Genomic DNA, 24,487 nt, shown 5'->3' with positions numbered 1-24,487 from the left:
GTTAAATTAATGGCTGCATCTGAGATGTTTTAAGTGGTGAGAGTGTGTGGGAATGCTTGTAACAGTTCAACTCTGTATAAACCTCATTCTTAGTAGCTATGAATTTTAAACTGAGCCTGCTTGCTGATCTCAGAGCAGGTGAGAATTCATGATTTGAACACAATGGAAAAAAATCATAAAATCAGCAATACAGAGGCTGCACGGCACATTCCCAGTTTATTCAAGAATGTGGTTCTGAGTTAGTCTTATTTACCTGGAAAGTTTATTTATATGCATATGTATTAGGAAGTTGGATAATTAAGAAGAATTTTGTTCTTATCAAGAGTTGAACTTGTTTGTCTTCATCTTTCTTTGAAGGGCATTTTGAAAAACAAATGGTCAATACTCTACCTCCTGCTTAGCCTTAGTGAAGATCCACGTAAACAGTCTAACAAGGTAGGTGAGGAGGTTTTTGTTGCTTTTGAGAAATAGTAAATATGTGTTGCTTATTTTAAATGTCTTCAAGAATCCTTATCCAGACTTAACCAATACCTTAAGGTTATTTTCATGATATCTGTGTGTGAGGCTGAAAGGAAGAAAACACTTGTGAAGTATCTGTAATATTTGGTGTAGTTTTCTTATACTACATAAATGTAAAAATATGAGTTGTCCAACACATACAACTGAAGTGGTGAGTCTGCTTGGTGGTGTGATGTCTGCTCATGTGATAGTGAATTTTAAATGGAGTAGGGAAAGCAAAATGCAGTTGCAGCACTGCTGACACCGAAGTGCTTTTTGCAGCTATTGCTAATGATGATTTGCAGGCAAAAAGAAATTGTATTGCTAAAATACTGCTGCTCACTGTAAGGCACTTTTTTGTCATGATAATTGCATCAGCAAATTTTTCTTTGCATAAACATGGTCTTCAGATATTTCTTGTGTTGATATTACACTCCTATTAACTGAAGATGTGGCTTAAAGCAATTTCCACTTTTTTTGATTATTTCTCCCTTTTCAAATGCTTTTCTTTTCAGGTGTCAAGTTATGCCACGCTTTTTGCTCAAGCATTGCCACGGGATGCTCACTCAACCCCTTATTACTATGCCAGGCCTCAGACCCTTCCATTGAATTACCAAGACCGCAGTGCTCAGTCTGCCCAGAGTTCCTGCAGCATGGGGAGCAGTGGGATCAGCAGCATCAGCCTGTATGCCCTAAATGGGCCAACTCCAACTCCACAGTCACTCATTCCAGGGTAAATTTCACCTTACAGATGGGTTTGGAGAAGACTTGCCTTTTCTTTCCTCCACCTTCTGCTTTTGTATGCCATTGGGAATTCCACTTTAGGTGCAGAGAAACAGAGTTCCTGAGCTGGACAGTTCAGAATATCAGGTGCTGGCATATGACCATATGAAGCCATAAATGGCTGTCTAAATGTGTCCATTTTTAATCACTATTTTCTTGTCTCCTGATTTTCCTTCCCACCCCCAAGAGTTGTGAAACAAACACGAAATCACAAGATGCATTTTCAGAAAGGACCAAAGCTTTTTTTTTTTTTTTTTTTTTGAGTTGAAGACATATCTTTTTTAGTAGAGTTTATTTGACATGAGTTATTATATTCGTATTACGGAATTAGTGCTGACAGAACTGGATTTTATTGTTATTAATAGGCTTTACAAATACAAGTACTGCAGTAGTGATAAGATGTTGTAGTTCAGGATTCTGGAAGTGGAAGCATGGTAAAAATCAGTATTTCATCCCTGGACTTCAGGGTAGGAGACTTGGGGCTCTTCTATGATCTTCTTGGAAAGATCTCTTGAAAGGCTGCCCTGGAGGAAAGAGGGATTAAGCAAAGAACAGAATAGGATAATTCTGTTTGAAGAGAGCTACAATGATCATCTGGTTCAATGCTGGACTAGAATGCTGGTTGATATTCAAGGATCACCTCCTGCAAGCTTAAGAAAGAAATGGGCAAGGAAGAATTAAAAGTGGCAGGAGGCCTGCATAGAGAAACAAGTTGTTTGTGACAAAACTCAGATATAAAAAAGTTTTCAAAATATGAAAGCAGGGCCAGGTGCAAAGGAGCATCCAGGGGCAGAATGACTGCAGTGAAATCCTAAACTGACCTAGAGCTTCATCTGTCAAGGTCCATGAAGGGAAACAGCAGATATTTCTGCAACTACATAAGCAGTAAAGGAAGGTTAGAGAAAACATGGGCCCTTGTTCAAGGGGCATGGACTTAGGTGACAGATACAGAAAAGGTTGAGGTACTTGGTGCTTGCTTTGCCTTTGTGCTGGTAAAATCAGCTCAGGACACTGAGACCCTTGGGAAAGTCTTTGTTGCTCTGGAAAGCATGCCCAGACATGTGATGGACAAGAAGGGGGGGACTAGGATAGTCAGAACAGAGTTCAGAAAGGCATATTTGACCAATCTTTGACAGCCTTCTATGATGAGATGACTGACTTGATGAACAAGGGAAAAGCAGTAATTGTTGCTTATTTCAACCTTACTAAGACTTTTAAATCTACCTGTGACAGCCTTATTAACAGACTTAATAAAATATGGACTAGGTGAGGTAAACTGAACGTGCTAGACTCAAAAGGATTATAATGAGTTGCACAAAGTCCAGTTGGAACCCAGTTCCTAATGGTTTTACCAGAAGCTGCATCCTTCATCCCACCTGATGGCAGAGTGAATCTTTGGCAACTTTGCAGATGATACAAAGCTGGGAGGAGTGGTTGTTAAAGGAGGTCATTAACCTGCTACTCAGAGGGGGCTCAGTGGGCTCCAGAAGCAGGCTTACAGGAGCCTGCTGAAGTTCAAAGTCCTGTACCTGGGAAGGAATAAATCCATGCACCAGTACATACTGGTGTATGGATTTACAGGCTGACTGATTGCAAGGCAGCTTTGCAGAAAATGTCCTGGGATTCCCGGTAGACACCAAGCTGAACATGAGTGTGGAATGTCTGGTGAAGAAGGCTAAGAGCCTCCTGGGTTGTGTTATGAAGGACATTACCAGGAGGGTGAGGCAAATAAAGCTTCCTCACTACTCAGTACTGATGAGGACACATCTGAAGCAGTTATAGTACAAAGAAAAGATCTAGGCAGGCTGGAAGGAGGAGTCTGGAGAAGGAAGCCCAAAACCATTAAGGGGTTGAAGCATCTGACACATGAGGGGAAGCTGAGTGAGGCCTGGAGAAGAAAAGTCTTGGGATCTTGCCTATGTAATGGTATGACAAGGGGCATAAGAAGACTGAGCTAGATTGTTTTGGGTCAGGGAAAGAACTAGTGGTAACTGGCAAAATATGTGAGTTGTGAATCACAGTTAATCAAAAGGGGGAAAAAAAAACCCTTTTAGTATTAAGATGGAGATGTGTGTTTGAGTGGGGGGTTATTGTGAAACACTGAAATGGGTTGCCCAGAGAGGTTGTGTAGTCTCCATGCTTGAAAATATTAAAAATATGACTTGAGCAATGTACCAGCTAACCTTCTCTAGCTGATCTGCTTTGATCAGAAGGCTTGTAGGAGGTGGTCTCCAGAGGTTGCTTCTAGCCTCAATCATTGTATAATCCTGATACAATATAGAAAGGTATGTCAGTGAGGTAATTTCTTCTATCTTCTTGGTTAAAAATATCAGCAGAACCTACCCTCTTTCTGGCACATTCTTTGTGCTGACCTGCTCGTACTGTTCCATTTATTGCAATTTCACTGTGCTCTTTAGTCCTGTAGTCTGTGAGCTGAACTACTCAAATTAAAGCTTTTTGTGAGCTTCATTCCTCCTGAACTTCTCTTTGTACCTGTTTTTCTTTTTTCTAGACTTACATTCTTCTCAACAGCCAAAATTCAGCGTTGTGTTCTCAGGCCTTACCAATGCTAAACACAGCAGAGCTCAGTCTTCAGCACTGAGACCGGTTGTTCTCAGGATAGGTGGCCTCCTGAGCTGGTAGATGTGGACAGGGAGCAAAATGGACCCACTGTAATCTAGGAGGAAGAAGTTACTGACCTGCTGACCCACTTAGATGCTCACAAGTGTGTGGGACTGGATGGGATCTGTCCTAGGGTGATGAGGGAGCTGGTGGAAGAGCTCTCCAAGATGCTGTCCATTGTTTAATCACTCCTGGTTAACGAGGGAGGTCCCGGATAACTGGAGCTTGGCCAATGTGACATTTTTCTCATGGCTAAGACTTTCTTCGTGAAAAGAATTGACAAGCTTGAAAGGAAGTGAAATTGGAACTTGCCTGGATAGTCCCTCCTTGGTTTCATCTTCAGGCACTTGATACAAACTATCTGAAAGAGTAGAGTAGCTGGAAAGTGAACTTTCTTCTCTTTCTCTATTTTCCTGTAGTTCTTTGTGTGTCGTTACACTTCAGCTAATAACAAAACCTAAATGTTTAGGTTTTTATATTATGATTATGTTTCTAATTTTTATAGTACCTTCACTTTTAACCTATTTCAGTATAGTTGCACGTTTCATCAAAGTTAATCTTTGCTATGAAATCATGTATGTCAAACTTACACTTCCCTTTTCTACAGGTTGGGGGCTTTTTTGCAAGTGTAGGCTTGCAGAAAAAAAATAAATTGCTTTTGTGTTCTCTACCCTTTTTTAAGGTTCCTCTATTAAACCACCACTACCCCCCTCCCTCCTACAAAACATCTACAAAAAACTTGGGGCATCTTTCAAAATTTGCATCACTCCACACCATGTAATGGGTATAGAATGAAAGTTTTTAAAGGTGTTTCTTCCTTTTATCCTTTTAGACAATCCTATCAAGCTCCAGGTGTTGGAGATTGCCTCCGTCAGCAGCTAGGTTCACGTCTTGCATGGACTTTAACTGCAAGCCAGCCTTCCTTACAAAGCACTACCTCAAAAGGCTTTTCAAATGCTGTCTCTCGTGGTGTGCCAAGGTCTAGGCGAGAAGGGGATACAAGTGGTGAGCAAAGATGTATTTGTTGACGATAATGTTTTTATGGTTGTTATATCCTCCATTTTCTTTTAAATTATTTTGGAATCATAGCATGTTGATTTTTTGAAGAGTCTTTTTCTAGAATGTGCTTAATAGAAGGATAGAAGCAAATATGCAAGACTAGTGTATTTGGCCACAGTCTCTTTGGCTGGCTGTTAAATTTTTTTTGCACTGGTTAGTTGAATTGTGATCTGGTCCCCTTAAAAGACTGAGTTCATTCCAGTGTTTGTCATAGCTAAGTGATTGTGACATGTGAGCAATGATCATTCTGTTGATGATCAGAAGATGCTACTGTTTTTAGAGTCAGCAAGAGAGCTCAGTAAACATAACTTGTTGAAATACTCATCTGTTTGTGGTTCTGTGTCTTTCAGAACTTGGAAATGTGAACTGGAATATAGAGCTCTTAAACCTGTTTATTTTTTAGATTAGCATACTGTTTACAGTGGTTGTATTTAGAACAAGTGACATAAAATATTGTCAATAAAATAAAAAAATATAAATATAGACTCATGAAATCACAGAATTATTTGAGTTGGAAGGTACCTTAAAGATCATCTTGTTCCAACTCTCCTGCTATGGGCTGGAACACCTTCCACTAGACCAGGTTGCTCAGAGAGCCATGCAGCCTATCCTTGAACATTTCCAGGGATGTGTATTTACAAATACAAATACTACAGCTTCTCTGGGCAACATGTTCCGGTGCCTCATCAGCCCTCACAATAAAGAATTTTTTCTTAAATTCCTAATATTGCTGATTTATGTCCATGATTAAGTGCCTGTAAACTTGAATCAGATGTCTAGATCTATTCTGAATTTATACAAGTGCAACTAAGGAGTAATTCTTTAACAGGTGATCTCTGTGGCAACTCTTACTGTGTAAAAGGAAGTAAGTTCTGAATAAGTGAGCTCATGGCAGATATTGTCATCCCATAGCACTGTTATTCTCTGACAAAGGAGGATAAGAGATGCAGACTTTTGTTTGTGGTGTTTTGTTTTTGTTTATTTTTAACTTCCATACAAGTAAGTGTGGATATTAAGGAACTAAAATATAGCCTGTTTCCCAGCCTCTGCATCTTTGAGTAGCAGTGTACAAAGCTGTGGCATGTAGATCAGAGTTGTTCTGGTGTATCTGAGGGCAGTATTTGGCATTTAGAACCTAGTTAACAAGATTGTTATATGCAAGATGTGTGTGTGTGTGTATGTATAATGCAAATATATGTTTTATATATGTGGTAGATTTAATATATACAAAAATAGAAAAAAGATAAAGTAGAAAAAGGAGTGGGGAAAAGCATAGGAAAAAGAAATAGAAAAACATAAAATCTAGGACTGCCTCTTAATTTATTATACTGATTGCTATAGAAAGCAATACTTCTTCTGTTGAGTCAGCCAGCAGCTGTGACTTTGGTTCCTGTGTGGGATGGGTATAAGGACTGACAGTTGTCTTAAATGTAGTCACTTGCTGGTGTAGAAATAGAAGTAGGACTGCATTCAGAATATAGTAGTCTATTGTCAAGATGATACATTTCTATGAATATTAAATTCCTGTAATTGATTTTTTTCTCCTAAAGTTGCTTGCTTTTATTTTGAAGTTTTCTTACTGTTACATCCACACAAGTATCAAAAGGCACATTGTGTGGCTGATGTTAATACTTGTCGTATTATTTATCACTTAAAGAAATGTGCACTTGAATCTTTCACCATTTCACTACAAGTTCCTAAGAAGGACAACCTACAGTCATGCACATCTTATTGTTATGGGGGGAGACTAAATTTTAAATGTTATCTTAAGTGAAGACTACTTATACTGAAATAAGAGTAGAATTTAATTTTTCTTGGTTTTTTTCTGGGAAAGTGGATTGTTGGGGAGGCAAACTCACAAGAGTAAGAGTACTGTCTAAATTGGGAGAAGTATGTTGTAGCATCTCAATTTCTGGTTAGTTGTTGTTAAAATTGTTTAATTCATGAAATCCTAAATGAATTTACAAAAGCAAGTGGTGACAGTTTGCCCAGAAAAGGTGGGGATAGTTTCAATGGCCTACACAATGCCTTTTTTAATCTTATGTTTCCTTTAAATTTATAAATACCTTACCTCTCTAACACAATTTAACCTCTGACTAGATATAAGAACCAGAAGCAAACTTTACACTTAAATATTTTCTAGCTCCATTGCTGTTATGCAGTCTGATTTGATCAGTTTTCTCACTGAGCAGTGGCATATGTAATTGAAAGCCATTATGAAACAAGCAGTTCTTCCTTCTGGATTAACTGTTCTTTTTCTAGGTGAAGGTAGAAGAGGTTATTCTGTAAGTCTATTTAACAACTTCAACTGTTTGTTTAAAGAAAGATAAAGTTACTGTGGTGCTTGCCTCAGAACTTGCACTGGTGTATCAGAAGAGATAACAAGTTTAAGAACTGGCCAATGTGTCAGTTAAAATAGGACATGCCCTGTGCCATACAAGCTGACTGCTGTGACAGAACCACAGGTAGCAATCTTGGAATTAAAGGCAATCTTGGACTTTCCTGTCAGACTAAGAGGACCTAAAATATTTCTTTACCAGTTACAATCACAGCATAGTTTTTATAGTTTTGGGTTTTTTAGGCTATGCATCTAAATAGCTCTTCACAGTTGTAATCAAAACTTATTGTCTCAACAAATCTAAATACTTGTTTTGTTTTTGGTTTTTTTCTTTCTAGGTTCTGTTGAAATAACGGAAGCAAATCTTGTAAGAGATGTTTTATATGTCTTCCAGGGAATTGATGGCAAAAACATCAAAATGTGCAATTCTGAAAATTGCTATAAAGTGGAGGGAAAGGTACTGTATGGTGACTTGTATTTCTTATGTGAGCAGAGAAGTATATAGAAGAAAAATAGCTGTAAGAAACATGTAAAAATGTTAAAATATTATTACATGTCTATATTCCCTCTACCAACTGTTTTGTTTTGTGCTGGTTTTTTTGGGAGTTCTTTTTAATACAACAGAGTACTTTCAACAGTAGTAGTTGAAAATCAATTAGGTAGATTAGATGCCAGACAGAAAATGTAGCGTTTCACAAGATGTGAATAGCCTCCCAACCCTTAATCAAGTAGAAGGACTCGTAAGCTGTGACTTTAAGGACTTCTGTCAACATTTCTCCTCTCCAGTGTATAAGAATTAACATAAAGCAGATGCAGGCATTTTATTGCATTATTATTAAATTAAATTTAACAGCTTGAGATATGGAATGGATGCTAGCCATTTGATGTTATGGGCCTGATTACAGTTATAAGTGATCAGATGCAGATGACCTAGAAAAGAAAGGACTGGTAGTAGAACTGAAGAAAGGTTAGATGTGAATTGGAATGAAGACATCGAATGGGGGACAAAAGAATAGAAGAAATGCCTGAGAGACTTTGCTTTTAGGTGGTGAGATGTTATGACTATCTGCAATTCAGAAAAACCCCAAGAGTTTGATTGGGTCAGCTGACCAAAGAACAAAAAATGGTGCTAGCTGCTTTAGCATCTTCAGATTCAGTGTTTAGACAGTACAGCTTCAGAGTTCAGTTTCTGCTAATTGGTTTTCATATTCTTGTTCAGATGGAAAGACAACACTTGCAATTTTTACTTACATTAAGAACTTTCTACTATGACAATATTACATAGTCTTTAAATGGTGGGGAAATTACTTTTGGGCCATGTCATGTGCCAAGGGCATGGTAGACAGGTCTTAATGTTGATACCTGAGCTAATTTCCTTTTTTCCTTCCTGATAGTAGCAAAAAGTGAAACGTTGTAGTTGTTCACCATTACTTTATAATGACATTTACAGCTGCTTAATGGAGGGATAAATGGAAAAACTTAAATCCTGTTAAATCTTATTAATTAACATATTCTTAATAAATATCCACCTGTAGATGATGCAAAGATTGTAATTCCTCAGCACCTTCACTGAGTAAATTATATTAATATATAAGTTTATATATGGAAAAAGAAGGGTAGCATAATATAATTTTGAGAGGAATGTGAAGAAAACTTAGTCAGTGATTACAAAATTGGCAATGGGTTTCATTTGTTTTCTGTGTAGCTTTCATATCCAATAGGCTGGTTTGAGGTCAGAAGCTGTTTTACTTGGAACTTGTAATTCAGGGAATTTAATTACTGACCACAGGCCAGCTGAATAATCTTTGCCCGAGAACTGTCTTCAGTTATTTTTGTGAAGTCAGTCATCTTCCATTCTTCCTTACTTGTACTTGGTCTGAGCTACCGGACCTGGTGAAGCTGAGATTATCTGACCCACCAGAGCTACAGCTGGAACTTCTGACAAGAAAGGAGGACCAAGATGATACCTCCTCTATCTGTATTGACTGCACATTAGGCAAAATAGTAGTCAAAGCATGTAGTTCTCCCTCAGATGGCAGTCTCATCAACCCAGTACACAGTCTGGGTTGTTGGGGTTTTTTTGCCAGAAAGAAACACACTTCCTAAGGTGCTATTCTTGCTGAAATGTTTCCTAATCTTAGTGTTAATATTAGGTCTGGTTGTGACATTCAGCACTGTATAAGATAGCAGCTTCTGACTTGATCTAAGACATACAAATGTAATAACACCGAGCCAATTTTGCTTGTTCCTCATTTAATTCCAGCGGATGTGTGTTGTGCTCATTGTTTGCCAAGTACTCTCTACTTGCAGAATTTTAAATAGTTCTAATGTCATCTCTTTGGTTTTAGCTGTGGGCAAGGTTTCTGTGTCCAATTATGCTTGTTTGGGCTGGAATTTACCCTACAGAAGTTGTTAAAGAAGTTAAAGCTGTACCTTTTTGGGTAAACAAGAAGGCTAGGGACTGAACTGTGGTCTTACAACCAAATGCTGCAGCCTGTTTCAAGCCCACACTGGTGTGGATAACACACTCTGACACTAATTGTTATCTTGGAGAATGCCTGTACTGTTAGCTAAAAGGTTTAATGAAGAGAACTGATTTCTAGTTCTTTGGCAGCTTAACTTCTTGGAACAATTCCTTGCTTTGGTTTCAACTGTTCCAGCTGGCTGTCAAAGTTAAAATTGTCTGTAGAGGTCGGATAGGCCCAGTTCTGTGGGAAGAAGTCAGACCTCTCTGTCTTGAGGTCTGTGTTATCAGATTGTTTGGGGTTTTTTACTCAATGGAATTTTGAATTCTTGATGATAGTGTTCTTGAGTAATATGGTGAAATGTGGAAGAAGAAAATCTCAAGTAGGAAGTGTCTTATCTGTTGGTAATTTAGAGGGACAAATGTGCTGATTCAGATGAAAATAGTAGTGGTAGCTAAATAGGGTGTTGGGACTAAGGCAGGCTTGCAAGGTGAGTGAGATACTAGAAGAAAACCAGGATCAGACTAGATTAGTATGTAAAAAGAGTGTATGAATATTGTTACATTAAGATTCCCAAAAGAGAAGGTCTCAAAGTTGCCAGTAGTTTGTTGCTGCTGCCTTTTCAAGGCACGTGTGTATAAATATAATGCTAATTACATGGTTACCTGCTCTTTTGCAGTATCTGTACTGTAGAATTTAAATGAATTGTTTCTGAAACTGGCTTTTTTATGAGAAAGAGGGACCTTTGTGATGAAACCAGTATTGGTGTGGCAGATTTGACTTAATTGCAGACTTGTTTCTGTTAACTTTATAGGTGAGCTTGTCCAAATCTCTCCGAGATACTACAAGTAGACTTGCAGAGTTGGGGTGGCTACATAACAAAATAAGAAAGTACACAGACCAGAGGAGTTTGGATCGTGCCTTTGGACTGGTGGGACAGGTGAGTCAGCTAGATAAAACAGTCTAACTACAATATTTGTTGTTTGGCTAAGAAACTACTGAGAAAATGCAGTGCTAGAATGATGCATAAACTTTGGAGCTTAAATCATTCATCATTTGATTTACTCCTTTTGTGGATGCTGCATTTGATATGGGTCATAGTCAGAAGGCAAGGAAAAGGCGTTTGCCCTTTCTGGTCTTAGAGATTTGCCCCTGTAATTTGTAGCTGGAAATGCTCATAAATTCATTTTCTTAATCTCCATTAAAAAAAAAAATCCAATATTTTAAAATTATTCATGGATGTTCATAAACAAAAACATTTCTTAAATGGGATGATGTCATCCCTGAGGTAATTAATCACAAATTTAGTTGTTAGTGACCTGTGTAGGAGACATTTTTGTTAGCTATTGTTGATGTTCATCTGTTAGTACTGCACTAGCTTACATAAAATGCAAGTAGTCCGTTATCTTCTGCCCTTTCTTTTGAATACAGCATCAAAAGAATATTAATTTTTGTTTTCATAGGTTTCATCATCATGATTTATAGTCTACAGTAACTTCACTGCTGCTGTAATACCCAAAACCACATTTACTGCTAAGACATTACCGTTTCCTCTCACTTGCTCCCTCTGTAAAACTGGATATTATCCCTTCTGAGTCGACAGAAATGTTATCCTTGCCTCTAGCCATAACATCCTTCCTAATCTGCCAAGAAATTGAAGTGCTTCTCCCTTCAATCTAATTTTTCTTAAGAGGTCAGTAGAGACACTGTAGTGCTTCCTACTTTTCTAATGTTTTATTCTGTTCCATTCTGTCTATTATTCTAAGTAACCCTTCTAGTTACAGATAAATAATTATTTTTCTACTGATCCAATGGTGATTTCCATGTTTTATATGGCAGTGCTACTGTGTATGCATTTTCTTTGGACTCTCCCCCTTATATCTAGGTGAAGTTTTATTCTTTAGCAGCTTTTTGCTTGTGATTATTTTTACTGTCTCTGGCTTTAATCTTCAAGCTTAAAGGGAGAGAAAGGGGAGAACTTTAATTCTTCAGTGAATTTAAATATGCAGTATCTTGGCTTCTCTATGCAGGTTTCAGATCCTGTGCAGAAGGCTGTGCAGTTAAGTTACCTGAATCTGCATAGCTCTAATGCTGCTAATTTTGCTTGAGGCAAGCACTTGTGTATATTTCTAAGGCAAAAGTGTACAAATAAAAAATTATATTTTGCTCTTGCTGTCAGTATCTGGGCACAAAGAGTATGTCTTCATGTTCGTCATAGCTTTTATAGCTGAGGATTTCAGGTGCTGCACACTGCATTAAGGAATTTAGCACAACAGTGTATATTCATATAAAACATCTTTCACTTAATGTTCTGAAAGGATGACTGTGTAAACCCCTGTTTAAACCAGGTGTAGAATAAGGTGTCTGTCACCTCTTATTATGACTCTGGTGACTGGTTTTACGACACAAAACGTCAGGTATTGACATTAGAAGTAGAGATATAACAATATATTACACTTTATATTTTTTCCCTTTGCTGATTAATATTTAAGTTTTACTTTGTCCTCAGAAAATAAAAAGAATAATTGGCAGCTAACTATATTTTAGCTTGTACTTTGGCATTTTATCCATTTAGATCCAGTTGAGTTAATGAGCATTTAAATTTTTTTTCTCTTGAACAAGCATTCTGTTTCCTTCCTCAATTCTCTTTTGCAGCAGACCAAATCAGAATTCTAGGGTAATGTCCAGTTTTTCTGTAACACTTTGGGAAGCAAATGTCTGTGGTTTGTGATACAGGAATTGGTACTGGATGTAAATTTTAATTTGTAAAGCTTCTCTGAAAAATTTGTGACCAGTTGGAGTCTAAATCCTTTTGGCTACTAAATCATTAAAGTCAGTGATTACTGTTCTTCTTTTTGAGCAGAGCAGTGCCTTTGTTTTCTTAGAGGCTCTGTTCTGCCTTCTATCTTGGCAAGTGTCACTTTAATAGGTTCAAAAATTTCCTGGAGAAGCAAGTGAGAAGAAATGAAAAGTGGAGTTACACATAAAGGGATTTCTTTTTGCCCTTCAGTATCCTCTGGAATAAAATGAATGTCAAATTTCTTTGCAATTTACAATGTTGAGTTGAAAGGAACCTCCTTTCCTTAAAAAAGATACAATGGCAAGATTAATGACTCTTTTTTTCTAGGCTTCTTAGCTGTGTAGCAGGAAAGAAGATTTATTTTCCCTTTGTACTTCTAGAAATTATTTCTGCCTTTTACATATTCTAGTGAATAAATATTTTAAGTTCTTGAGTTTTTTCTATCAAGTTTTCCTTTTCCCAAATTCTTTTGACTGTAATTTTAAAAGGTCTTGAAGGGAAAATCCTGGGAGATTTCCCATTAAAAAAATCCATCAAAATAGATATCAAATTCATTAGCTGAGAATTGGTTAGAAAGTTCTGAAGAATTAGTGTGTGTGCCTGAGAGTACTCTTCCCAGAAACCAAACAAATAAAAAACTTCAGGCACTTTTTGAGGGTTTTAAAGTTTTTTTCACTCATTCCCAAATTAATGAGCCATATTTTTAGTTCTGTTTTGAAAAATGTGTTGCGGGCATTTTTTTAGCGTGTATGTTAGGTTAAGACCATTACAAAAGTAAAGCAAGACCTCCCCCAAACCCTAAACTGTGGAAGATATTTACCACTAAACAAGTATTATTTCAGGAATTATTTTTAAAATTTATCTTGGTTTTTAAACAACCTAAAGTAGCTGTGCTTAGAATTGATTTGCAAAGAAGAGTTTTTGCTTTAGTTCCAGCCTGAATTAACTTCTGCACATTTTACAGATTTCTGAAGGTATACTTTGTGTTGTTCATTTCTTCCATGTCAAGTGAAGAATCATATATAACTGTGAATTGATAAAAGGTCAAAATTTTAGAGCACATGATCTGGCAGCACTTACTGGGAGAATTTTTTGAGCATTGTGTTTCCCTGTTCATGTCATGCAGTCTGTACTGTAAATATAATGAGAGTTGCCTAACTTTTGTGTTCTGTTGTTAGAGGCCTTCCTGAAATTTAAACTGTTACTTCACTGCATACAGCATCTTACATGATTATTAAAAAAAAATCTTCAAATGGGTCATGTTATAATTTGTACATCCCTGTGCTAATAATTGTTGCCATTACTGAGATGATATATCTACTTGAGGAGTTACACTTGTCATAGTTTAATATGTTGATAGAGTTAAGGTAGCAAGAAACAAGGTCGCTTAATAATGTGTATAAATTCCTGGAAAAGGTATATGCAGCTCCTAGGGAAGCACTTACACTTTGACCATTTCTCTAAGAATTGGCTTTTATGCTGAAACTTATAGAAAGATCCCCTTCAGGAAACTTCTGACTAGGTTGGAAGTGTGGTGATAGAATTAAATCAGAAAGATTTCTCCTGATTACTTTTCCTTTTTTTTTTTTCTTCTTTTTTTTTCCTTCTCTTTCTCTTACAGAGTTTTTGTGCAGCCTTACATCAGGAACTTAAAGAATACTACCGACTTCTGTCTGTTTTACATTCTCAGGTAAGTTAAGTGGTATGTATTCAACATCACTGTTTTGTTCTATGTTATCTAAATATCTCCTAAAAAGATAATACCTACCTATTCTGGTAGAATGTAAAGGATGTACAGCAGTTTCTGTTGACAGTGAACACAATTCTCTGTACATTGCTTGCTCTTTAAATGTATGTGCCCTTGAATATTTTTCTCTTAAGAATTCACTGGTATTTGATGTGTTACATAAGCAAAGAATACAGTGTGTATTTCTAAGTCTCTGTCCCTATTTTGCATCCTTTTTGTCAGTTTCACCTTGTATAATATCTTTATCATTTAAATCCCAAACAATGTCACACATCCTTGAGTGGAGAAAAAACCAGTCTATATTTCCAGCAGTGCATGATTTAGCAGCTATTAATAACAGTTCCAACTTCTTTCCATGTGGGGCAGTTTGTACATTTTTATTGTCCCTTTGTTTTCTGAGAGTAAAGACATCCGTTCTGCAGATGTTTCAATGTTTTACTATTTTCCTGTAACATATAGACCAAGTCAGTGCTGATAATCTTGCTGTTTTTCCACAAATGTTTGTAGATCTGTACATCTAGATGCTGTCTCTGAAATAAAATAAACATTCTTCTACTTGCCTTTTTTTAAAAGGGGTTTTCAAGGGGTTCATTACTTGTAATGGTGAAAAATTTATTCTGAGAACTGGCCTAAAGCTAAATTATACTGCCTTCTAAAATTCTAAATTCAGTAAAATCTCTATAGTTTGTCATAGGCTTTTGTTAATGTTTTCAAAGCATCTGTTCCTTTAACTCGCAGTTCTTGAATGTTCTTGACTTTTGGAATGCTTGTTATAGATACCTTTTGCTTGTTTTTCCTGGCTATTGTCCAGTTATTCCTTTTGTAATTACTTCTTGCTCTGTCCAAAGTCTGTTTTCTCCCTTGGTTTGCTGATGCTTTGATTTTTTTTTTTTTTCCCCCCTAACTTCTAAAACTTGTTGATCATGAAAATATTTGACTGCTTTGAGATGCAGTTTTGTCTACCTTTCCTACCCCACCAAACCTTGCAAAAGAAGAGATGTGTAGGATGGGAGTGAAAGCCTGTATGGAGAAAGCAAAAGTTCTGGGGTTATTTATTTTCAAACTGCATTTGCATTTGTGGTGGGTTGACCCTGGGCAGCAGCCAGGCACCCACCCAGCCTCTTGCTCCCCTCTGTCTCTTGAGGAATGGGGAGAAAATAGAAGGAAGACAAAAAGACAAGTCAATCAAGTTAGTGAGTTTAGAAGGGGAAGCAAAAGCTGTGCGTGCAAGCAAAGCAAATGGGGGAATTCATTCACTTCTTTCCTTCAGCAGGCAGATGTCCAGCTGCTCCTAGCAAACAGGGCCTCAGGACGCTTAACACTTGCTTGGGAAGACAGACTCCATCACCACAAGTGTTCCTATTTCCTTCTCCTTCCCCTGGTCTTTTTTTCCTGAGAAAGCTTTTTGTCCTCCATAAGCTTGGAAATGGTTTTAACACTAACTAAAGTGTTAGTTGCTATCCCAAGGAATGAAGTGAATCTCACTGGTATGTAGTTCTATGGCTTCTCCTGAAGAGAGGCCTGACATTTGCTTTCTCAGGTTTGTCAGAAACCACCTCTAATTGCTGTGTTGCAGAAATAATGGAGAGTAGCCTTGCAGTGACAATGGCCGACTCCCCTCAACACTTGTTAGTGCATCCATCAGGTCCCAAAGACTTAAGCATATCCCATTTGTTTGGTGTGCGCTAGCCTGATCCTTCTGAACTCAGTCTTCCTTGTTCCAGACTTCTCTTCTTATCTTGCTGTTTGCTATCCCCAGCAGCAAATCTTGCTGAAATACCAAGGCAAAAAAGGCATTAAGTACCTCAGCATTTTCCATTTTTTGTGTCACCCCTCATGTAGCATCATTCAGTAGCTGGGCACACATTTTTGCCAGTTTTACTTTTATTGCTGTTCTTATTGTTGCTCTTCATGCTCCTTGCCAGATTCATCTTCAGTGTTACAGTTCATGAGTGCATTGAGCAGGTTAATTAAATGCATTTTCATAGGGAATAGTCAGTGCAGTCTTGGCAATGATTTGCTGCAGCAGCAGACTGAAGTTTCTGGGGAGTCTAGGTCCCTCAGCACCTAACTGAAAGGGTTCCCAGAGTTATGTTATGTTTGTATTTTCAGAAGCTCCTGGCACCTTTCTTTCCCAAAGACATGAAAAAATGGAAGGAGATCCAGCAGTGGAGGAGAGATACTTTTGTGGCTTGAAAGGTGAAAGGGCTTGAAGGTCACACTGCAGAATGGACAAAAAACCTGTACCTTTTAGCTTCTTGAAAACACGTAGAAAATTTACTTGAAATTGAGTGTATGTGACATTCTTTGGTTCAGGAGATTGTACAGGCTGCCAGCTTAGGAGTTGTTAACTGCAGTTCTAGAGAGCAGTAGGGGCATAGAACAAGAATCTTGTCAGAGGGTTCTGTACTCTCTTTATAACGTTTTATTATGTGTTCAGAGCTTCTCCTGAGCATATTTCTGCCCTAGAATGAGTAATCCTGAGCATACTGTCTACTATTCTATAAGCGTCTCTGGTCTTTTTCTTGCAGGTTGCTTTCACATTGTCAGCCCATTTAAAAATGCAGTTCCATGATGAAGATGTACCATGTCTTCCCTAAAGTCAAAGGGTGGCTCATGTATCTCTCTTATCATTGCTGATTTCCAAAAACACCAAAGAAAAATCCCAGACATGGACCCAGGAGCATTCGGAAGCAAATGAATTTAACTGGCTCTAAGGCTGAACTTATTGCGGATGACACTAGTCTTAAATTTAACTAGTATGTTGCATGTGGCTAAAAAAAGGTGCTAGATGGGAAAGCACAGAGTGGGTTGGTTGTCATATACCAGAAACAGAACCTTTTCTTTGAGACTGCCTACTTGTGCTGCTCCAGGAACTTGCTTCTGTATTCTTAAGTTGTATTCTTGTCCTGCTTATTCCATCTGTACTTGTATGAGATTTGCATTTGCACCTTGGATGCAAATACTTAGCTTTTATTTTCCATGGTGTTGGAAGATTCATGGTAGCCACGTTATTATAGAGTTTTCTTATTGCAGCTTTTAAAGTTTGGTGTTTTTCTTTCAATGTAGCAATTCCTTAGTCTCACTGTAAGGCTAACTTAAGTTCTGTGGCTTCTGGAGGAAGGCATTGAACAGAATTTGTCACATATTGAACTAAAATAAGCTGCATATGCAGTAATAAAATGTTCACCTCCCACAGTCTGCCTGTCCTTTAGATGTTTTTCTTTACTCTTTCTTGAGGCTGTCTTTCAGGATCTCTTCTCTCTTCCTTTGCTCTTCTCTCTTGTCAGGACTATTACCTTGCTGTCTTTAACTTTCTTGGTCTTTGTGCTTTGTCTACCTCATTGTGCTTATGCTTGTCTCAGCTCTTTCACCATGCTCAAGTCTGTTTCCACTAAAAATTGACTCTCAGGTTTTGGCCCAGTGATTTGGTGAGAGAATACACAACACTGGGTATTTCAAGTGTATTAGTAAAAATCTGACTTCAGAACAAATTATGAAGCCTGAGTTCTGCCTCAGTTCTTTGACATGTCTTTCTGTTTCTAACTTAATCAGTTACAACTGGAAGATGATCAGGGTGTCAATTTGGGACTTGAGAGCAGTTTAACACTTCGTCGTCTTCTAGTCTGGACGTACGACCCCAAAATAAGGTTGAAGACCCTCGCAGCACTTGTTGATCACTGTCAAGGTCTGTTGAACATTAATTTAATATTTCTGGGGATGTGATATAACTTTGAGTTGTTGTGCATGCTAGAGATGGGTATCAATAATATTAGTGCTTGTTTGGACTTTTTTTTTTTTTTAGAAAATTTCAAGTAGGTAGTTCAGATTCTCCCTCTTAAAGTTTAAAAAATCATGACAAATTATAGTGCTGTCTTGATACATTCAGACTTCTTACTTTTTAAAACTAGAATGTGCTCAAAAATTCAATTTTAAGCACGCACTTTTAATGCTATTTTCAGTTACTCAATTTTTCAGAGAAAAAGCCCTACTAATAGGTTTTGAAATGGTTGACTTAGTTCCTTCACTATGTATGAGTATTATGCAATTTCTCTATATATGATGGCATAGAGGAGTCATTAGTAACTTGTCTTCAGACTCATGTGAAACAACAAAACTTTGCAAATCTGCAAATATTGTGATTTTGGTGGCAATCCACAAGAAGATGCTGGGGAATGTCATGTTGGAATTTACCAGAACTTTGGCCAGTAGCTGACTAAGCTGACCAGCAACTGATGCTTCTCCCTGATGGTACTTCAGATTTATGAGATTGTAGCCCTTTAGGTTTTCTCTTCAGAAAAAGCATCTATAGCCAAAAGCCCAAATTACTTGCTTTATCTTAATTATTGGAATTGGTAGCAATTTTTTTTAATGGGCTTTATTTTTAAGACATTCATGAAAATTTTGAGTTCCATGGCCTCTGCTGCAAGGAAGCGGTAAGCTGTGGTGCATAGCAGCAAAATCAAATATTCAGTCTATTTTTGTAACTTTTTTTTTTTACAGCCTCTTACTTTTCAATTGCAAGAAGATAGGAGATATTCCCTAATGGGGCTATGAGGGCAACTATAACTAAGAAACATGAAAACTGTGTTTTTGTTCATGTATGCACACAGAATATCTGAGAGTGTCAAGTACAGGAGAGAAGGAAAACATTCTAAGGCTCCTTTAATGCTTCTCTGGAAGTGTAACATCAACTTCTGTGTGTGATCTGATGCCTTGAATTTTGCAATCCTCTAAGCTGCCATAAAGTAGACAGAGAGCTCTGCTTAATGCTTTAGTGAGATTAATAATTCATAAAACCTAGGAATTCCCTGTTAGCAATAAAAAATGCGTTTTTACTACATTTTAGAATTGCTGTTTAGCAAGCTGAATGTGACACATGGGTAGCTAAAATCAATGGCTGCTAAATTTAAATGGGGTGCATACAGTTTTCCTTCAAATGTTTCTGTTCCTCTCCCTTTCTTCTTACAGGGAGAAAAGGTGGTGAACTAGCCTCAGCAGTTCATGCCTATACTAAAACAGGAGATCCCTACATGAGATCTCTGGTTCAGCACATTCTTGGCCTAGTATCCCATCCTGTACTGAACTTCCTTTATCGCTGGATTTATGATGGAGAGCTGGAGGATACATACCATGAGGTAATGTATATGCTACAGTATATACTTCATCTTTTTGCATTGTGGTGTGATAGTCTGTGGAAAGCTTAGAAGAGAATTTGAAAAGTAGAGTGTGATGAAAATGTGTAACATGAGTAAGCAATACATACAATGATAACCTGAAATACCACTCTCTTCATGAATTCTTCATTAATTTGGTATCTGCACGTTGCAGTGTATTGTCTTCAACTAATCATATGCTGGGTCTGGTCTGTAGAGTATACAGAATGGTGTACTGACAGTAGGTCCTTGTTTCTGAAGACAATTCCTCTATATCTTTTCTTGCTTACTGTAACAACAGAAATATGTGCAGAGTTCTTTGTAACTGTTCAGAATGCAAGCCTTGTATTTGGAATGAAGCTCAGAATATTTTTCTGTCTGCATACTGTTATCCTCAATAAATAAGTTCAGTCTGTCAAACTGGGTAGAAGAGGTTTATAGTTCCAGAATAGAAACTCTGCAAAGTTATTTGTTGTGACTTCTGTAACATCAAGTTCCAGTAATTGTCCTCTTTCTTCTTGGAAATATTTTGTATGCTTTTCTAAATTCTCTCAACGCTTTCCTATCTCCTATCAGTACAATCTTAGTTGAGTGCTTCTGAGACAAATCTGAGTGATTTTACTCGAGAGTCAAATATGCTGTCCGTTTTCTTGGAATGTCCTTATTTTGGTCAAAATTTAAGTGAGTGACGGTGACAGCTGATCTTTAAGGTCAGAATTGTGTAAAATGTATATGAATTTTTTTTTTAGGAGTGTAAAATACTCTTTTTTTTTTCCCCAGCTGCTCCCCAGATATGAGGTTTTGTCTTTTGTGGATTTTATGTCGTTTGTTAGCTCTAACCTCTGCATGTGCCCTGGAAGAGCGTTCTTAATATTGAAAATTATTGTTGGATGTGTTGTACCAAAAACTATAATTTTCATATGATAAACAGTTTTGAATAAAGACAATTGGCCAGTCTTGGGGAAAATGGTATTTGGAGGCAGGGAAAAAAGTTTGTGTCCAGAAAATGGGTATATTGTTTGACAAGATGAGGACATAATCCATCTAAACTTCACTTCAACAAAACTAATAAAGTAGTTTTAGTTTTTTACAGATGAGGGGATTCTCTTGTGTGGAGTTGATAGACTGTAACTTTTGATCACCGTATCAATTGCAAAATTTTTTGGGGTTTTTGCTTTTCTTGTATTGTTTTTTTTTCCTCTGAATCTGTTAAAATAGGAGGAATAATAGGTGAATCTTACATTAATATTTTGCTTTAAATATTTATTTCAATCTTCAGTTTTTTGTAGCTTCAGATCCTACAGTTAAAACTGATCGGTTGTGGCATGACAAATACACTTTGAGGAAATCAATGATCCCATCTTTTATTACAATGGAGCAATCAAAAAAGGTATGAATCTAAAAGTTCATCTTCTGATGATTTTTTGCCCTGTGCTGCTACTTACATTTCTATTGAGAAAATAGAGGCAAAATTTAACAAAAAATAATCTCAGGAATTTTAGAATTGTTTGCTGAGGAAGGCTATAGGACTGTTTTTCCTTTCTATTCTCTAACTGTTAAATTTGAGGAGATCTCAAGTAGGGGGAAAAGAAGTTTGTGTTTAAAACCTTTTCATATTAGCATGGCTATTCTGGGTTGCTGTGGTAGGGATTGTGAAACTAAGAGCACAGAAAGATGACAAGATGCCATGTTGTCCTGGTGGTTGTGGATGGCTTCTTTGCTTGTTTGGTTTTTTTTTTTTTCTTACAAGCAAATAACTTTTTTAAAAATCCTGTTTTGTTCAGGTTCTTTTAATAGGAAAATCCATAAACTTCTTGCATCAAGTTTGTCATGATCAAACTCCATCCACAAAGATGATTGCTGTTGCAAAATCTACAGAGTCTTCAAAAGATGGTACAGTATCAATATTGTTCAGTATCTCCCCTTTGAAGTTACCTCCCCTACTATATGTGGTTTACACTGTAAGCTGGATGGTATGATGGAAAGGAGTACAAAAATCCCATCTGCCCTGAAGTATAGGTAATTTAATGGATACTTGTTTTTTACAAAAGATGTATGTTGATGCATGTGTATAATTTTCTTAATTTGATAGGTTTGCTGGATGATTGTTAATGTACTGAATTTGTGAATGAAACCATTCAAAAAACAGTTTGCCTTTAACTGCCTTGGCTGGGGTGGGAGCAGGGATATTCTTGAGTGCTGCAATAAGAATTTAGTATGATTGACTTCTCATCAAATATGCTCCATCATACAATTCCATAATACTGAGTTAATTTTGTGGTTGAAAAATAAAAATACTTAGTTGGTTGCAAATAATAGAATAAACAGTAAAAACAGAACAGAAGCCTTTCTAGCCTTTCTGTAAATATGCTATATCAATATGTCAAAAATAAGTATGTGGAAGATTAGTAAAATTCTTTTTGAAGATTACTTAAAAATGGGATTGCCAGTTGATGAACATGGAACCGAAACTTAACTGCTAAATTCCTTCAGATTATTTTGTTTTATTTAGAATAGATCTCAGTTTTAATTAATGAGAATTTCTATACCATTTGTGGTTATTTTTGGTGGCATATTTGTTGCAATGAATTCAATATTGTTATGATGAAAGGTAGCAAATAGTAAACATCTAAACCAAGGAGACTTTGTCAAAATACTAAGCAAAGAATATGTAGGATGCTGCCACATCTCAGAGAAAGAGCAGATTGCTGCCTTCTGGTGGAAGTAGTATTTTGCTACTGTAACTTCTTTTGATAACTTGTTTAATATACCAAAGATATAAAGTCTAACTGTTGAGATATAGCTCACTGGGATAAATTTTCTGACGCTAATCTAAATATTCTTCTGTCAAATTCTTGTTTTCAAGGAGCATACTTCTTAACATTTTATAACATAATATTACTTACATATAACTGTAAAGCTTGTGTATGTGGGGTTGTTTGGTTTAGATTTGCTGCAGTTTTTTTCACCTCCAAATAACCTTGGATTAGTTTTAATATTAACTCTTCATGGTGTGGACTTCTGGCATGAGTACCTCCATGAAAAATGTTCTAGTGATAAAATCCCATTCATATCTGGAAGAATATGTCTTCTAATAATGTGATTTTTGTACCATGTTCAGTGCTTGCTTAGTCAAAGATAAGCCTAAAGTGCAGAAAGGGGTCAGGGTTAAGTGAATAAAGGCTGTAAATGCATTTGAACAATCATCCTACCAGCTACTCCTGGAAAAAAGGAAAAAAAACATTCTTTGGCTGCACTACCTTCACCACTTTATACAGCATTTATGGCCATATTTTTCCTATATTTCTTTAAATTTGCACTTGTTTCTCTATCTCCTTGATTGAATGGAAGATCAGCACAAATACATGTTTCCTATTATGTGGGGGATGAGAGCTTCAAAGCACACCTACATTATCTTAAGTGCTGAGAATAACTGTTGGAGACAGAAGTGTAGTTTTAGAAATATGTTACTCTATCTGCAGTGTGCTGAAGGCATGCCTAAATACCTCATGGTATTGCATTGCTTTAATTCTGCATGAAGCTGCATTTGTGTTTAAGACATTTTACCCATTTAATGCTTCCTTTTGTGCTTGTTTGTGCCATCTAACAGTATCCTGAAAGTCCCTTTAGATAATTACTTATTATTAAGATCATGGAAGTCTAGGATGCCAGACTGAGTTCTGGATGCTTTTTCTCATTTTAAATCTGAACATTTCATGGGTTTGGCTGTATTATTTATTTCTTTAATTTGCTTTGGAACCTTAACTATCATCTTTTTCCAGTTTCCTTTTGATGCTGAAATAATCATGGTGTGGAAAACTGTCTGAACATGACAAGAAGAAATCTGACATAACTGTGTAGAAGTTGGTCATCTTGCCTGGCAGGGAATTGTAGCATTTGGGAGAGAGGAACAGTAAAAAAGGCCAGTAAAGTGGCCTCAGCTCTGACATGTAGCTGTCTGTAGTTTGGGGACTTCTGGATCAGGAGTGACACTATATTCAGTAGCAGCTCATGGACCTGCCTGTCAGTGCTTTTAGTCTGCTTTTAATCTTTCTTTATCCACTTCTGGCTTTTCAGTGTTCTGAGATCATTTTGCACAGTTTTCAAAACTTGTGCCTAGGCCTTGAGTTTGTTGATGTAAACAACCTTTTTAGCAGTTTTGCATGTCAGACAGGAGTGCTGTGTTTTGCCTGTGCTGGGGGCTGTGTGTGTATGCAGAGGTGGTGCATTACAGCTACAGATGTAAACTTCACTTCCAGTCTGAGGTGAAGGGCTGTGGCCAGGTCATTTCCTTCAGGGCAAGAGGATCAGTACTAAGGAGAGGGGAAAGGCTGCTTTTTGTGCTTGAGACAGTAGGAAATGGAGCCTGGTCTGTGTATCTCAGAGCTACTGCTTAGACACACACACCCTTGCCTAAGTGGAGATGGACCAACATGCCTGACACGGTGGGCTGGCCATAGACAAACTGGGGAGTTGCCTGCTGGCTTTGCTTGTGCCTTGATCCAGTGCTAGGCCCAGCCTCTGTGTCTAGGGGCTGAAGAGATCAGCTACTAACTCTTTCTGGCTTGGCTTGTTCCCTCTCTTGTTTTGCCTGTAAGGCTCGCAGCATCTTGAGGAAAGACACTTGCACTTACTGCAGGCTGTATTAATTCTCACATCCCTAAGGTTGATGTGTGTTACTTGACTAAGTAGTATTTCTCTAGTCCAGGGATTTTAAACACAGCAATGTATTATAAAAGTGTCATCTCTTTGACATCTCTTGCAATTTTGTGTCTTATACAGGGTTTTACTAGTTACTGAATGATAGTTTGGAAACTTCCAGGAATGTCAGTGAACCAGACATTCAGGCTTCCCTTCTTAAAGAGTGACTTCTTTATTAGAGCCACTGCTTATTTCTTCTATTCATAAGCGTTTTATTAACCGAGTAGTTAAAGTGGGAGCATATCCTTTAATGCTGAAGAAGGTATGAATCTTATGGTAGTTGGCAATCCAGTATTTGGAGTATTGCTCCATGTTGCC

General features: G+C 37.3%; 1 protein-coding gene across 1 annotated transcript in view; it reads left to right on the top strand.

Annotated features, from left to right (window-relative positions):
- TUBGCP3 (tubulin gamma complex associated protein 3) overlaps positions 1 to 24,487 on the top strand; it is a 46,228-nt gene that overhangs the window by 12,720 nt on the left and 9,021 nt on the right. Inside the window, exons 4-13 of the mRNA XM_053971270.1 lie at positions 358 to 435; positions 1,014 to 1,231; positions 4,736 to 4,908; positions 7,639 to 7,757; positions 10,580 to 10,705; positions 14,187 to 14,255; positions 17,868 to 18,000; positions 19,284 to 19,450; positions 20,748 to 20,858; positions 21,253 to 21,361. Coding sequence (XP_053827245.1) covers positions 358 to 435; positions 1,014 to 1,231; positions 4,736 to 4,908; positions 7,639 to 7,757; positions 10,580 to 10,705; positions 14,187 to 14,255; positions 17,868 to 18,000; positions 19,284 to 19,450; positions 20,748 to 20,858; positions 21,253 to 21,361 — 1,303 coding nt within the window. The remainder of the gene's footprint in view (positions 1 to 357; positions 436 to 1,013; positions 1,232 to 4,735; positions 4,909 to 7,638; positions 7,758 to 10,579; positions 10,706 to 14,186; positions 14,256 to 17,867; positions 18,001 to 19,283; positions 19,451 to 20,747; positions 20,859 to 21,252; positions 21,362 to 24,487) is intronic.

The sequence above is a fragment of the Vidua macroura genome, chromosome 2 (assembly GCF_024509145.1).
Source record: "Vidua macroura isolate BioBank_ID:100142 chromosome 2, ASM2450914v1, whole genome shotgun sequence".
Lineage (NCBI taxonomy): Eukaryota > Metazoa > Chordata > Aves > Passeriformes > Viduidae > Vidua > Vidua macroura.
Note: the sequence above shows the minus strand (reverse complement) of the source record. Positions and strands in the feature narration are given on the sequence as shown.